Source organism: Molothrus ater, chromosome 17 (genome assembly GCF_012460135.2).
Source record: "Molothrus ater isolate BHLD 08-10-18 breed brown headed cowbird chromosome 17, BPBGC_Mater_1.1, whole genome shotgun sequence".
Classification (NCBI taxonomy): Eukaryota; Metazoa; Chordata; class Aves; order Passeriformes; family Icteridae; genus Molothrus; species Molothrus ater.
In genome coordinates, this window is record NC_050494.2 from 3,010,330 (window position 1) to 3,026,781 (window position 16,452).

Here is a 16,452-nt window from a genome sequence, read left to right on the forward strand (position 1 = left end):
CAGCCCCCCACCACACCGTGCGCATCGCCCCGGGCCGAGCGCTCCCGGAGCGGAGGAGGTTAAACCAGCCCCGCACGGACGCACGGACACCGCACGGACACACGGACACCGCGCTCCCGGAGCGGAGCGGAGGAGGTTAAACCAAGCCCGCATGGACACACGGACACCGCACGGGCACTGCACGGACAGCCCGGAGCGGAGGAGGTTTAACCAGCCCCGCACGGACACACGGACACCGCACGGACACACGGACACCGCGCTCCGCTCCCGGCCCGCCCCGCCGAGCATTGCCCGGGCTCGGGCTCCCCCCGCCCGCTGCGGGCGGCCCGGGCACCCGACGGCTCCCCCCGCTCCGCTTCCAGACCACTTTCAAAATTCCCTCCCGCAGGAGCCGGCGCCGCCGGCACTTTCCTTCCCCATTCCCCGTCCCCGTCCCCGTTCCCGTCCCCGCGGAGCCGCGCGGGACGCGCCGAGCCCGGGCACCCCCCTTGCCCCCAGTACCTTGTTGCAGTGATAATAATCCAGCGGGCCCAGGCAAGTGGGGTCCGCTCCGGGCAGCGAGCCCACGGCGGGCGGGGCGGAGGGGTAGAACCGAACGTCCATGCCGGGGCTGCGGGCGGCGGCAGGCGGGGGCTCCAGCGGGCATGGACCCGGCTGCGGCGGCGGCGGTGCCTGTGGCGCGGGGAGAGGGCGGGGAGAGGGCGGGCGGGGGGGCGGTGGCGGCCCCCGGCCCGCCCCGCTCCGCGCCGCCCCGCGCCGGGGCCGCTATTGTTCGCGGCGGGGCCGGGCGGCTCCTCCAGCGCCGGGGGCTCGGGCACCGCGGGCAGCGCCGCTGGAGGAGCCCCGTGCGCTCCATGCCCGCTGAGGGCAAGGCTGCCACAGCCGCCCGCCGCTGCCCGCTGCCCGCTGGGGACCCTGCCGTGCCCTGCAGCCCGCGCTGTGTGTGCCCGCTCCCGGCGCGGGACGGGGCCCGGCAGCTTCGTTTCCCTCCGCTCCTGGTGCCCACCCGCTGATGGAGGATGCTGTCCAGCGCGCTGGTCCACCCTCACAGGAACCCCAAAGAGGTGCCCCGTTTAGAGCCCTGACTGCGCCCTATTCTGGAAGGCCTGTGCCTCTCCCAGCCTGGAGAGAACAGCCAGGCTCAACCCCTGCACCTGGCGGTGCCTTCCTGCTCCCCAGGGCACGGACACCCCCATTGTCCCCCCACACATCCCATCCACGTATCTTTACAATTCCCGCTGCTGGAAGGCAGCTCCATCCATGATCATCCCCCTGCGGCTCCCACGGGCCGGGATTTTCAGGGCACAGCACATGGAAAACCCAAAGGTGTCCGTGGGCAGGGAGGATGCTCGGAGGTGAGCGGGCTGGGCGGGCAGGGCTCCCCCTCCCTCCCTCCCTCCCTCCCTCTCTCCTTCCCTCCCTCCTTCCCCTGCTCTCTCCCGCTCCCTTCCAGCGGCTCCCAACAGATCCCTGTGGAAAAGCAGCCCATGGGAGAGAATGTTTTGTACAGAGTGGTTTTGCAGCACGTTATCCCATCCCCAGGCAGGGGGAAACGCTTGAAAGTTGCAACAACCGGTCCATAGGCTGGCAAAGAGCTGGGACAGGGCTGGTGGAGTCAGTTTGCTGGCAAATCTCCAAGAGAAATTGCCTTTTTTTTATCATTTTCTTAGAAAAACCCCTTCTGACTGACTCTGGAGGCTTATTTCCAACATGCACCCCTCAGGACTCTCTGGAGCTAGAAAACTGAGCTAAATAAATGCTGAGTTCTTCCTCCAGTGTCTTTCCTTGTAAGAGTGGGGCCAATTCCTGCCAAATTCAGGGAGCAGGAGGCGGGCTGGGGTTTCGAGGGAATGCCAGCTCCAGGAATCAAGTGATTATGTAAAAATCGCAGCTCATTTAAATTAAAAAACAAGATTTCAGCTGTCGTGGTGGTGGAAAAAATTGATTTAAGGATAAAAATTGACTGGGGCACAAAAACTACTTCACATTTATTATTATTTTTCAAACTGTGTGATTTTTTCTGGAGAACCAGCATCGATCCTTTTGCATTTAGCAGCGAAGCAGGTTGGCTTCAGGAGTCCACCAGGGAAGCTGCTCCAAGGGCTCCCAGTCAGAGGCATAATAGAGATGTCTAATATTTTGCATTAAAACTTTGAATATCTGAGCTCCGCTGATCTGTGCCCTTCCTGATTTACACACCCCCTGAAAGGACTGGTTTTCCTGTCTCCCTGTTTCAGCAAATACTGAACTGACATGTCACATTATTAGAGCTTCATTATTTTTGTAAAACCTTCCCAAGCAGAGTGACTGGTATATTATGAAGTATAAATAATTAAAATAATAGAGATGTCAAAATAATGGAACAAAGTGTATTTTATGATGCATTATTCTGGCTTGTTTATCCACAAAGTCAGTATTTAGTAAGCAGCCTCTGAGTCATTAGCAAGGTTTGACTGTATTATTATCTTTATTAATTATCATAATTATATTTCTTATGTTGTGGAGTCATTGCTAGTGGCTTTGCAGTTAAGGTGGAATTGACTTTCCCACTAAAAGCAGGATTTAATTCTGTTGCTTCCTACAAAAATGAACACATTTCATTTCACCAAACATGCAGCACCTCCTTGGTGATACAACCCAATTTATTTGCAGTGCCTGAGCCACCCCATTGCTCCCTTTCAGACCCTCTCAAAGCTCATTTTCCCCCAATGAAGCCCCATTTTCTCAGATTTACACAGCTCAGCCCTGTCCAACTTTGCACATTCATCTGCCTCTGTTAGAGACTGATCTGAGACACCCAGCACCACAAAGAGTTATTGCTATTAATAGCCAGAATGCTTATATATATATATATATTTATATATTTGCATATATATATATATATATATACACACACACATATAAATGCCAAGGGAAGCTGGCAGAGGGAATGCTCCTCATCAGAGCAATGTTCTCACAGCTCACCTCGTGTCTCCAGTGCTTCTCCTCCCCAGACTGCCAGAGGAAAACCTGGTGGAGCTGAGCCTCAGCCCTGGCCAGGGCCTGGGTTGCCATGGGTGCCTCCAGCCTCCCTCCATGGTTCTCTGCCCAAGCACCAGCAGCTCCTGCCCCTCACCATGCATCCAGGAAGCCTCCAACTTGTGCCTGCTGCTGAATCCTCCTTCAGCCTGCTTTTCCCTGTTTTTCCCTGTGTTTTGTCCTGGTGGAACTTTGCTGTTGAGCAGATGTGGGTCTGCCAGGGGATGCAGATTTTTGGGAACTCCTGCTCTCACCAGGGGATGCAGATTTTTGGGAACTCCTGCTCCCCTCCAGCCCCTCTCCATGTAGGATCAACACTGCACCATGGAGCTGCTCCCAGGGCTGAGGACATCTGCTCTGGAGCCAGGCTGGGAGAGCTGGAGGTGTCCAGCCTGGAGAAGAGAAGGCTCCAGGGAGACTTTAGAGCTCCTTCCAGTGCTGAAGGGAGCCTGTAAGAAAGGTTGGGACAAGCCTATTGTCAGGGCTTGCTGTGATACCACCACAGGTCAAGACTTTGGGTTTTGCCCAGGTGTGCACAGGCAACAGGAGTGCTCTGGGATGGCTGAAGGCAGCCAGCAATAGGAGTGCAGCTGCAGGATCCCCAACAGGACTGAGCCAAGCAGCCAAACAGGCTGCAAACACCAGGATATTTTCCTTCCTTGTCCCAGAGACCCCCAAAACCCCAGAATGTTTGCAGCTGCTTTGGCTGGGCAGCTGAAAGAGGAGCTCCCAACATGACAACTCACATTTCATGGCTAACATTAGCTCTGGAACAGACACAGCAGAGTGTGATTATCTCAGCAATCCCATTTAAGCCACACGGACTCCTCACAAAGAAGGGAAAACTCTACAGTGAGTATTTCTAAATATTAGGCTAAACCTGAACAATCATCATTTCAAAGGCACCTTTCAGAAGCAGGAAAAAGCCTCCAAATCTATCAGTTTCATTATTTGTTTCAAAGTAGTTCTCCTCCTCTCAACAAACCATCTAAAAAGCCTGCTGAACGATTTTTAAAATAATTTAGCACAGTGCAGTTTATTACTTTAAAATACTGATATCATTTTCCCCACTGTATTATGCAGCTATATTTTGACATTTTAGTCTTATCCCCAGTTTATGTCTGAGAATGATTTAATTCAGAGCTACACTCCTTGTTCCCACTTGGAAGTAGAGGGATCTCTAAATATTCAGTAGTTTCAGTGGTCATAAAAAATGCTGAACAAATGGATAAAGCCAATTGCCAATAAACACAATGCAAATGTGTACATTTAAATGCAGTGAAATTGGATTAATTAAATCCACATTGCATCTGGATTTACATGTAATACAAAACAAAATTAAATGCAGCTCAAGAGCTTCCTGTGACTTTAAAATGGGGCTGATTGAAAACATCATCATTTATCTGTGTGGGGTCTGGGTCAGGAACTGTGCTGGTAAATAGAAACATTCACAATCTAGATAAGCTCGATCTGACCCACAAATCAAGGTTATGAATTTGGCATTCCATGTCGTTTAAAATCTAATGTAAAATTGCATCTCTCTGCTAACAAAACAGATGGTATTAGGCCTTCTTTTTGGCATTGGGTTTTGGTACCTGTCCAAAAAATCTTCTTGACTTCCTTTAAATGCAGCTATTTAACCACCTGTCACTATGCTTTAGATGCCCATTGAATTTCTGACAGGAAAAACATTATTTTGTCTACACGTTATTTCACGACACAAGAAACGTAGCACATATACAGCAAAGTTTACACATTGTGTGAAAATCTCTTTGAAAAAAAAAAGGAGAGAGAGTTGTTACATGCTACTAAGGCAATTACTCCATAATTAATGTCATTGATAGGATAAAACATTCCAGAAACCCAAATACAACAAAACAAAACAAGCTCAAACATGACAGGGAAGTATTAAGGACACTCACAACATCAACTGACAATTTTCTTCTGCCTGAGGGAGAACATCTCACCTTTGGTCAAACACCAACCTGGCTGTGCATATAAGCAAGTAATTTCCTCCCTCCCAGCTCAAAAAAATCTTCATTAGCAGGAATATGCTAAAGACAAAAGGTCCCAATACTGTAAAATATATCAGCAAGTTCCTTCTCGTGTTCAAGAGGATACAAGTGCTTGATGCATCAAACCTTGGAACCATTCTTCATAGAATCATTGAATGGTTTGGGTTGGAAAAGACCTTTAAAATCATCTTATTTCACCCTCTGCCATGGGCAGGGACACCTTCCACCATCCCAGGTTGCTCCAAGCCCCATCCAACCTGGCCTTGAACACTCCCAGGGATGGGCAACTACAGATTCCTTGGGCAACCTTCCTCCTGACCTTCAGGATCTTCTCAAAAGTCATGTGTATTCACTTCTCCTGCCCACAGTTTCAACACATGAGACAATGGAGAACCTTGTCCTTAACCTCAACTCCTTAAACCCATACCCAGAGCCATTCCTGATTTTTCAAAGCCTCCCAGATGTGTAGAAAATGAATTTTCTTGCCAGCAGCAGCCTTGGGAGGCAGCTGCAGGTGGCTTCCTTGAAACCCTGACCCTGGGCTCTGTGCTCACACGTGTCCTGAGTTTGCATTTGACTTAGGTCATTATTTGCCTGTTTGGCTGCCTGGGATCCTCATCTCCCAGGGGAGTGTAACAGCTTCCCTCCTTCCTTGTGCTGCTCCATGGGAAGGAAAAACTCTGAGTGGTTTGTGCTTGTTTAAACCTGACCTGGCCTGGGATGATCCTCCAAATTTGGGGCAGCAAAAGAAGGATGGCTGCAGAGGAGAGAGGAGTTTGCATTCTGGGGAGGAGGGAGGACCCAGGACTGTTTGGAGATGAAGGCTGGACCCATCTGGGGGAGTTTTGGGACAGCATTGCCCCAGCTCTCACCTTGGCACATGGAGCACTGGCAAACCACACTGCTGTTCAGAATTCCTCCAGGAAAATATAAATTTTCACAAGGAAACTGTAAGCCAAGAATGGGAATGTATGTCCAGAAGAAGAAATGCATCTCACACAGAGTTTGCAAGATCTTCCCCAAAGCCAAACAGAAGGATTGCAGGAATAGAGAGGTGAGTGAGCTCTGTCACCCTTAGGGAAAGGTGCCACGGGATAACCCAGGAGTCTGGGACAAGAGCAACAATCCAGCCAAAGACTGTCCCTTCCCCAAGGCAGACATGTCCTCCTTGATCACCTGTTTCCCCATGGAGCATTTTTACTTTGTGAGAAATCAGTAAATTCACATGGGCCTCCCCCTTCCTGCTCATGTGAAGGGGGTGGGAGCTGCACTCCACCCCAGATCCCATCCTCAGCCAGGCAAATTCAGAGCCACTCCATTTCCCAGGCGTGGGACACGTAGTGAATAAGGTTTCTGTTAACTAAGTGCTACAAAAAACATTCAAAATAATTTTTCAGGGTCTTGTGCCACTTGTATAATAGAGGAAATTAATCCCAGGTGCCACCCCAGCCACTGGCAAGAGAATTACTCCAGAGACAAATCTGGCTTCATATCTTTAATTTTACTGTGCAGTCGCTGAGAAGAAGTATTGCTTTTGATTTCAAGGATGTCACCTACTGTGACCAAGTTTAACAGTTTCTTCAGTTTCTTCCCCCTGAAGTAAAGGAGTCATTTCTTATCACCGCGCTCTGCGTGAGCGTCTCGGGCTCGCGCTCGGAAAGTGAAGCAATTGAATCATCCTCTAGGTTCATTTTGGGGGTGAAGCCAAGCTCCCCTCCTCTACCCAGAGAATTAATCTTTCTCAGAGCAGCTCTCAATGCAGAAGAGAATGGCTTTTGTTTTATAAATGATGTCCTGAGCTTGCAATAGTTGGGTTTTCTCTAAACGTACTCAATATTTCGGCGGTGCAGGAGAGCTCCCATGCTCACCCTCAGCCCAGGGAGAAGATTGGCAGCTGATCTTCAAAATTATTCTTTTTTTTTAAAGTTAGTTTCCCATGGCTCTGCTTTGCCAAGGTGACAAGAAAAAAAAATATCTGTTGTGAGATTTGCCAATTGATCTAGGATTAAATGTCAAAATGCATTTTAGCTCAGTTTCATCGCTGTGGTTTTTTCTTGTGTTTCCAAGTCTCTGCTTTTGCTTTCACACAACAAATCATCACTGGGCATTTTGGGCCAAGGTGGGAATTTCCCAGGGTAACCTCTGAGCTGAAGTACAGCACATGTACGACACTTTAGAAATGGTTTTGCATGTATTCCCACACATAAAGACAGGCTGCACCCCTGCTCAACAGCCCAGAATACCCTGCCTCAAGAATCAAGGCTAAAATTACATCCCAGCTTCCACTTGCTCTATATATAAATCTTATACATTCCTAGTGACAGAAAGTTACCTTTTTAAAAACAAAAATGTTAATGAACCTGGAGATTACCAGAGGTTTTTATCTCTTTCAGCCTGACCTGGGATGACTCCTGCTTCCTCAGATGGTTTGTCATCATCCTTGCAGGGCTAATGGAGTGAGGGAGAGGAGAGGCTGGGCACAGGTCTGATATTAGGCATTTGTAATGGCATTGCTAAAGCATTTCAGAGCCGAAGCTTTGAACATGAAAAGGAACTCTGACTCTCTGGGCTTTTGGCAGCCTTCCTCCAGGGTTTCTGCTGCCCATGGAAATGCTGGTTGGTGTTATTAGCTGAGCTGCACAAATAATGGATTTTCATTTCAATGGCAGAACTAAAGACTCCAGCAATGCCAGGGAGGGTGCAGGGAATTATCACAGGTTAACCCCAAAATGTCCCTGTCTGACACAGCACTTGCAGCTCAGTGTCAGGTTACTTCCTGCCTCTCTGGCATGAAATAATTACATTGCTGAGGAGACAGAGGCCTTCTTTCCAAGTGGAAACTGAAAATGGTTCATTTTTAAAATGTGAAATGAGATATTTTGAATATTGTGAATTCATCTGCCACACCTCTCTTTCTCTACAGAAAGAAGTTGCAAAATTAATACAAATCACAAGCTGGTTAACTTTGCTAAGTTCAGATTTCACTACAAAGGTGCCTCCTCCCATCAGTGGTGCAGGATGAGCTATGTCTTCTTCAGGCCCAGCTGAAGAGACCTTGGTCCCCAGCTCTGGGCACCCTGGTGAAACACAACCCACACTGTCCTTTCAGTTTCTGCTCCTGTTTTTCTTCCCCTACTCACTGCCCTTGCTGCCCTCTTCTCCATCCTGCCTTTTACACCTGCCTCCTCTCCGTGGTCTTCTAAGCTGCAGTTCCAGCTTCTCTGTCTTATTATACAGAAGCAGCATCACAACAACTGACAAAGTTTCTTTCTGGGTTTCCTAAATTCTGCGTGTTTCTTAGGAAACTTGTACAGCACTGATGTTGTACAGCTTCCTCCAAGATGGATTTTTTTTGCTTTGATTCTTAATAAACTTCATCCCAGATTCTGCCTTTTTATTATTATTTTCTTCTATGTGGTTAAAAAAGGCAAGAAACCCATCCCTGAGCAAGGCAAAGAGCCTGGAATCAGCTGGGCTGGGCAGGCTGAGCCCCTCAGAGCCTCTTTGGATCAAACAAAAATACAACTTTCAGAAAGGCAAACCCCACCACTCAGGCAGCTCTTGTTCTGGCAACTTCACCTTCCAGAAGAGTTTGCTCTGACAGCATGGGCTCTGATTCTGGGAGAAGTTAGGGTGTGGGTGATGAAAATCAGAATTTTAGAGGGAAATTAATTTAAATGCAAATGAGCAATGGAGCTGGGGGTGTTCACCTGGAGAAGAGAGGGATCCACTGAGACCTGAGAGCCCCTTCCAGCGCCTAAAGGGGCTCCAGGAGAGCTGGGAGGGACTTTGGGCAGGACCTGGAGTGACAGGACACAGGGAATGGCTTCCCAGTGACAGAGTTTAGGGTTAGATGGGCTATTGGGAAGGAATTCTTCCCTGTGAGGGTGGGCAGGCCCTGGCACAGGTGCCCAGAGCAGCTGGGGCTGCCCCTGCATCCCTGGCAGTGCCCAAGGCCAGGCTGGACAGGGCTGGGAGCACCTGGGACAGTGGGAGGTGTCCCTGCCATGGCAGAAGATTGAAACTGAACAATCTTTAGTGTCTCTTTCAACCCAAACCACTCTCTGATTCCCATCCTGATATTCCTGGGGGAATTTCAGGGGTTCCCACATTACAATGACAGAACTGGCACTCATCATCTCACCAGGCATGGCCCTAGGGGGGGATGTGTTTCTGGCTCTCTGCATCCAAAAATCTTTGGAGAAAGCAAAATCTTTACCCCATGGGATCACCTTAACAAAATCAATCAAAACACTGGCCATGAGCTGGGGAGAGGGATCCTCTACAAAATAAATTTTAATCACTACTTTTTTTTTTTTTTTTTTTTTTTAAGCAGATTAAATCAAGCTAAATAGAAAGAATAAAAAGTAGAAGTGTTTTTCCTGTGGCTGCATTTTCAGGCCTGGCTGAGGGGCTGAGGCCTGGCTGAGCCCCCTGTGTGGCTGGGCTGTGTCCTGGGCCAGGGCAGCCCCAGGCTGTGATGCAGAGCAGAGCCCACATCTCCGGAAATTCACGTTTTCCCCTGAAAGGGGAGAGCCTCGAGATTTCAACCAACCCTCTGCCAGCTGACTGTGCAACTAAAGAAAACACTGATGTAATTCAATGAACAATGAGGAACCCAAACTTAGCACAATGATCGTTCTGGCTTTGTTTTCAGTTTCAGCAGCTCTGCACAGCGTTGATTACATCCACAGGGGCCACGTTTGCAGAAAGCAAGGTCTGCAGGGCACTGCATTCTTCACTTGTGGGAAGAACACACCCCTGATCCATGTGAATGCAGGCATGAGGAGACTTTAGCAAGGTGAATCCCACCTGCATGGATGAAATCAGTGTGAGCTCTGCTTTTTCCCCTGCCCTTCCATCCTTGCCCTGAGCAAACTGGTTGAGTGCAAGGTGCTCCTGCCCATGGCAGAGGATTGGATGAGATGGGCTTTAATGGCCCTTCCAACCCAAACCATTCTGGGATTTCATGATTCTTCACAAATGCAGCCCCAAATGATGTCCAAAGGTGTTCCCTCAGCACTCAGGCTCTCACATTCCTCAGGGCAGAGAGCCCTGGGCAGGAGAAAATGCATCACTGGGGCATTTTCAGGAATAAACCACTTTGTTTCAGCCCGCTGACCTGTGGCTGCAGACCCCAGCCACTAAATCCAGGCTAAACAAGAATAAATAAAAAAACTCAGTCTGAATTTAGGACAACACATGTTTGGGGTTTTTTTTCTTTTTTTTTTTTTTTCTTTGCAAAGAAATGCTTTTCTCTCTCAGCTTTTAAATAGGGGCTAAAACTGATAATGTATCTTTAAATAACAATGGAATTCCTGCATGAGTTTCTTTTCCCTGCCTGCTAAAACTGCTCCCAGTCTGGCCAGCCCTGAATTGTGCTATTTCAGGTGCTTGCAGCAGTACTGGAGACATGGCATAAAAGGATGTGAGAATGATGGAAAAAAACCCCAATTTAAAAAAAATCTTCAAGGCCAGAGATTTTTTCCCCCTACTAATCTTTCCCTGTCTTTCTGCTGAGTGCAAGTTTGAGATCATTGGGAGAGGAAAACACAGTCACACTGTGGGCTCTGAGCCAGTGTCATGGACTAGGAGCAGGTTGCTTTGTGGAGATAAATAATTTGTTTAGAGATGGGAAACAAAGACAGGAAAAAGGGGATGGTCTCACCTGAGCAAGAGGTGGAACCCCACAGGGATTTGTGTGATTTGAAAAGGAGATCAATTAAACACAACAAAGATGTTTGCACACAAGTCAAAGTATCCGGGTATTTCCCTAGAGCAGCTTTGCTGCTGGAGGAGATGTTGTGGGACAGACAGACACCCAAATAACTGAGCAAGATGAAGCAGCAGAGGGAATTTAGAGGCAAGAAATGCCACGTACTGCAAATGAGAGCACAGCAACTCCAGCCCTGAGACAGGCTGGGGCTGTTTGTGTCACAAAAACCTCAGTTCTCCAAAACCCTCATCAGCTCAGCAAGCAGAGATGGTCAAAAATGTAACACAAATGTCAGAGTTTGTGGGATGAGACACTGAACAGAAGAAGTCATTTTGCCAGTGCATAAATTCCTGCTGCACCATCTTTGTAAATATTGCAGGCAGCCCTAATGTTCCCTTTCAGAAAGGATGTTAGAGGACTGGAAAATTTATAGAGACAGGTTTAAAGCATCAGAGTTGTAAGCAGCTTCCATAGGAGCAGCTCCTCACAGGGTAGGTAGATACATAAGAATATTTGCTTGGAGATGAGACTGTGCAGGGAGTTCTGACACAGGATCCTAAAATCATGAGCAGCATGGAGAAGGATGCTCAGGAACAACTATTTTATTAACTCTTGTAATGGATAAAAACATTAGGCATCAAGAGCATTAAATTTTCTAAACTTAAGTAGTTGTCCACCCCATAGGAAATTAAATTGTGACACCCATTGCCATGCTGGGGGAGCAAATGTGCAGCTGGGTTTGAAAGGGACAGGCTCTTGAAAGCAATTAGTTGGACCTAAATACATGACCAGGAAGTCTCTATATCCAGATTGTCCTAAGTCTAAGATAACACCCTTGTGAAATGTCATTCAACACAAGCTCTGTCTCTTTTCCAGTTTCCTGAAGCAGTCATTGTTGGAGATGGGATATTAGGCTGTATGGATAGCTAGAAAACATTTATGGCTTTAAAATAATAAAACCAATAGGAAGAATTTTGCTGATATGGGCCTTGACCTCAGAAAGTGAGCACAAGGTGATCAACTTCAGCAAGCTCTGGCTTCAATATGACAAGAAAACAGGTGCTGAGCGAGGAATGGGGAAAAGTGCTATAAAAACTACAAATTTCATTGTTATCTGTGAGTGCTGTGGTTGTTCATTAATAACTGAGAAATGTTTGCACCAGAGCTGGTCCAAAACCATATAAAGGTACTTATGCTGTGGTTGGTTCACTGAGATCATGGAGCAGCATTGCAGGCACATGGATCAGGCCAAGCCCCCAGGACAGGGCTGTCCCTACACAAATCACCCCTGCAAGCACTGGCCCAAAGGTCTCTCCTGGGCAGGGCTGGGATACCCTGGGCTGGCTGGGAGCAGGGTTTGTGTGGCTTTGCAGAGTCCTGCCTTCACACCCCTCCTGCTGATGAGTGGAGTCAGAGCCTTGGCTGGGGACAGAGGTGTCACCAAGGGTCAGGTTCTGCCCCAAACTGAGCCTGTCCCCTCTACATCAGCGCATTTCACAGAGCCACAGAATGGTTTGGTTTGGAGGAGACCTCAAAGCTCATCTCATTCCAACCCCCTGCCACAGACACCTTCCACTAAACCAGGGCTGCTCGAAGCCTCATCACATGGCCTTGAGTTGGTACTTATGTTTTACTCTATCAATTAAAATACTCTATCTTAATTAAAAACCTGCAGACAAGGTCATTGCCCTTATTTATTGAGTGACAAGTGGCAGGTTTTTGTTGGAGCCTTGAAGCAGGCACTGCTCAGGGTGTAAGTCCTTTGTTCAGGGTGGCTCAGCCCTGCTCTGTGCTAATCCCAAGTGATCTGCCTTAGGAGGAAAGGGCTTGGAAAGCTCAGGCAAGGCAAGACCTCAGAAAGTTAAACCATTCATGAGCCTACGGGTAATTTCCTGACTGTGAGCGTTCGCTATCAGAAAAAAAAATTAAAAAATAATGACATCTAAATTACAGCTCTGCTATTAAGAGCAGTTTGGTGTTGCTCCCAGTCTTTGAGGCACGGAACAAGCAGGGAGAGAAGCAGAAGCTGCGTGAACCTCTCTGGTTTTACATTTGCAGAGCTGTGGATCTGAGGCGAGACTTAAGCTGGGCATGTGGAGAGATGCAGAAATCTTTAGATTTGCATATACAATATTGAGATCATGAGAATGTCACATTTAAATGCAAAACTCACGTGTCTCATGAATAAATCATGAATGGTGGCAAGACTGATTTCTTCTTTTTTTTTTTTCCTCCCTCCAATTGTCATCCCCCCTCCCACTGATCTGCAAAGCAGACAATTCCTCCTTCCCTTCCCAGGGAAACACAGAGATGAGGCTGGATAAGAAGCTGAAAGCTCTTTCAAAACAAAAACATGTGCGTGTGTTTCTTGTTTATACTTGGCTAGGAAGTAAAGAAGCATCATTTCCTCTCTCTCTCTCTTTTCCCCCCTTCCTCTTTCTCAAGAGATACCTCAATGCCATGGCAACAGCCTTCAACCCTTCTCTTGTATGACACAAGCAGATTTGGAAAAGGTTAGCTGTGTGTTGTAATCAAACCCAGGCAGGTCAATCATGTAAAGAGATGACTTCCCATGCACTGTGGAATAATGAATGAATAGATCACACAGGTCTTCCTTCCTTCCCCTCCTTCTCTCCCTCACCATGTGAAGTGCCAGCAGATTAGCATTTTTGTCTCTGCTGAATAAAATTGAAGTGAACAATTTCCAAAGGTTACTAGAAAACACGGAGCGTGGCGGGAACGGAGATGAACTGATGGCTACAAACCCTAAACCCAAAAGTCACCCAAGTGGACAAGCCCCTCCTGGTGCCATTAAAGGGTAGAGAGGTTTTATGTACAAAACACAACAAATAAGACCCATCAATGCTGTGAAACATAATCCCCCTCTCAAACTAAACAGGGCTTGATGCCTGTGTATCATTTTCAGTCTTGAGATATCAGCACCAATTTCATGCTTTGAAAGCAACAATTCGGGTTTCATTAACATCAGGCTGGGCCTGGGGTTGGGGTTCTGGATGGCACTTCTTAAAAATCAGACATTTAGGATTCATCTAAATGTTAGGAATCTATTGATTCTGACAAAAATTTGCTTGAGAAAAGGTTTCTCTGATCAGCAGTGAAAATTTGGATCAAAGACAGGAGCACACAGCATGAATGATGTTGGGTGAGGACAGACACTGGAATATGGACAAGGGGCTCTTCATGTGCAGTTCCACTCCTGTCTCCTGTGCAAGCACCGCCACTTAGTAAATAAGCCCTTCAATGACTCTGTGTCTTCACATTTTATTTTTCAGCTGCTGAGAGTCCTGACATTCCACCCTCATGGATTTACTTCTCTTGAAAATGAAATTCCATGGGAAAAGCTGCAGCCACAGGTCCTACACCAGCAACCCCACAGTCCTTCATGCATCTGCTCTGTCCATCACATGGGTCCAAGTTCCTGGTCAGACACCTGACCTAAGGTGTCCCATAGCTTTTAAAGGAATATATTATTTTTCTGGGGTTTGAGGATTAACCTACCTCAGCATTGCTAAACCCCAAAATGCTGGAAAAGACCTTTGTGCTGCTTTGAAAATAAACTGGGGGTAAGAAATGGACCCACACAAATGCCTTGAGACAGTTCAGGTCAGAGTTACAATTTAATAGAAAGATTACAATAAATGCAGCAATACAGAAAAACTGGCTTGAACTCACAAATTCAGAGTACAACCCTGTTGGTCAGGGTGGTGGTCACAGCTCTGTCAAGTGGTGATTGCAGTCCTGTTGAAATGAGTGATCCTGTGAAAGTTCTGCTCCTCCTCTGGATCCATCCAGTGGTGGTGGTGGTGTCTCCAGACCTCAAACATCCTGATTATATTTGTACAAATTCAGGCAGGAATGTTCAGTCCTTTCCCCTGGGCTGGACTGGGGAATTCACAGTGGAATGATGGAATCCTGTGAGTAACAGGACATTTTTGGGAGTCCTTGATGGCCTCAGTGGTTGCAGCTGCCCATTGTGCTGGTGCCACGATAGCCCGTTAGCAGAGAGCCCCTCTGTCCTGGTGCTTCCCCAGAGGAAGTTTGCAGAGCTGGGTTCTTTGAAAAAGAAACACTGACCTGCCTCACAAGGTTTGCCTCTCCTTCCTTGTCCCATCTGACACCCAGCTCTGAGCCTGAGGGGTCAGGATTGCACAGGAGAATGACCCATCATCAACAATTTGTCAGAAAATGGGTAGAGGGGAGTAGAATACACAGATTGGTTACACCCCCATTGGCACTCCTCACTTGTAACCACGACACCCTCTTGTCCTCCTGCAGGAACATTTTGGGGACATCAGAAGGTTTGGTGGGGCAGAGATGCTCCTCAGAACTACACAATGTTCTTGGTGCATAGCATTCACCAGGACAACTTCCAGCAATGCAGGATTTGCCAGCTTTTTACAAAGCTGGTGCTGGCCACAGCTGTACTTGGAGTTAAAGAAAAGAGCTTCCAGCCTGGCTGTGAGTTTCCAGGACTATTTACCCCATGGATTTGCAATATTTTGTTGCTAATGGCAGTTTGTAGGTAGAGACCAGTTGATGGAAATGCTTTAGCCATGGACAAGTGGCCCCAAGCCTTCCAGAGCTCAAAAAGCATTTGGAAAATGCCCTCAGGCACTTGGTGGGATTCTTGGGGCTGTCCTGGGCAGGGTCAGGAGTTGAACTCACTGATCCTTGAGTGTCACTTTATTCCAGACTGCAAGGAAAGATTACCATCTGTATGGCAGATTATGTTTTGTCAAGTGGGCAGTTTGCCTTATCTCTTCCACACCCACTCCTCCCTCAGGGGGACACCTGCTGATAACAGCTATGGAATGTCCCTGCATGGCTGATAAGAACTACAGCATCCCATTGGCAGATGGGAGCCCAGAGGGAGGAGCCAAGCATTCCTACCTGGATAGAATCTGGAGCTTCTGGAACACCAGCACAGCTTCTGCACTGGATTGCCCAGAGGAACAGCAGCTGCCTCTTGCCCTGGATCTTCAGAGGCAGAGACTGCACCTTTCTCCAGGATCCCTGCTCCAGCAGAACCAGCCCTGACACTGCAGGAGGGCTGAGCCACAATTCCAATGGGACTGCTGCTAACAGCCTGACCCACAGGGTGTCAGGCTGGGTTCTGACTCTGGCACTGTTGTTTTGGTTTATTGCATTGTTTCTTTTATCTTTTTATTTTTTTCCCTAACAAAGAACTGTTATTTCCTGCTCCCATATTTTTTGCCTGAGAGCCCCTTAATTTCAAATTTATAGAGGGAGAGGATTTACATTTTCCATTTCAGGGGAGGTTCCTGCCTTCCCTAGCAGACACTTGGCATTCCAAACCGAGACACACTTCCAGCTCAGGATGTCCCATGGCTCTAGGTGGGCAGGATGCCATGGCAGTGACCTGTGGGCTGTTCATGGCAGGCTGTGGTTTGGCATGGTCCTGCTGCCATTCAAACAGGGCCAGGAGGCCTCCAGAGAAACCTCTGCTGAGGTTTTTTGGCTGTTGAACAAAGAACAAGCAGCCCAGAGGCACTGGGTTTGTCTCTGGCTCTTTGCAGGCTTTAATTCCCCATTAGTGCCCCTTAGGGAATGGAGAGACAGGGTGAGTGTGGTGGTGTTTTTGGGTCCCAGGATGAGGGAAGAGATGAGAATCTTGACTCCATGTTTCAGAAGGCTGATTTATTATTTTATGATATATATTAT

At 47.8% G+C, this 16,452-nt stretch overlaps 1 protein-coding gene across 2 annotated transcripts in view; it reads right to left on the reverse strand.

Moving 5' to 3' along the window:
* Positions 1–666, reverse strand: part of TOX2 (TOX high mobility group box family member 2) — a 178,619-nt gene extending 177,953 nt beyond the window's left edge. For both annotated transcript variants that reach the window (XM_036395759.2, XM_036395758.2), the window contains exon 1: positions 502–666. In XM_036395759.2, coding sequence (XP_036251652.1) covers positions 502–603 — 102 coding nt within the window. In that variant the 5' untranslated portion in view covers positions 604–666. The remainder of the gene's footprint in view (positions 1–501) is intronic.
* Between the last annotated feature and the right edge of the window lie 15,786 nt (positions 667–16,452).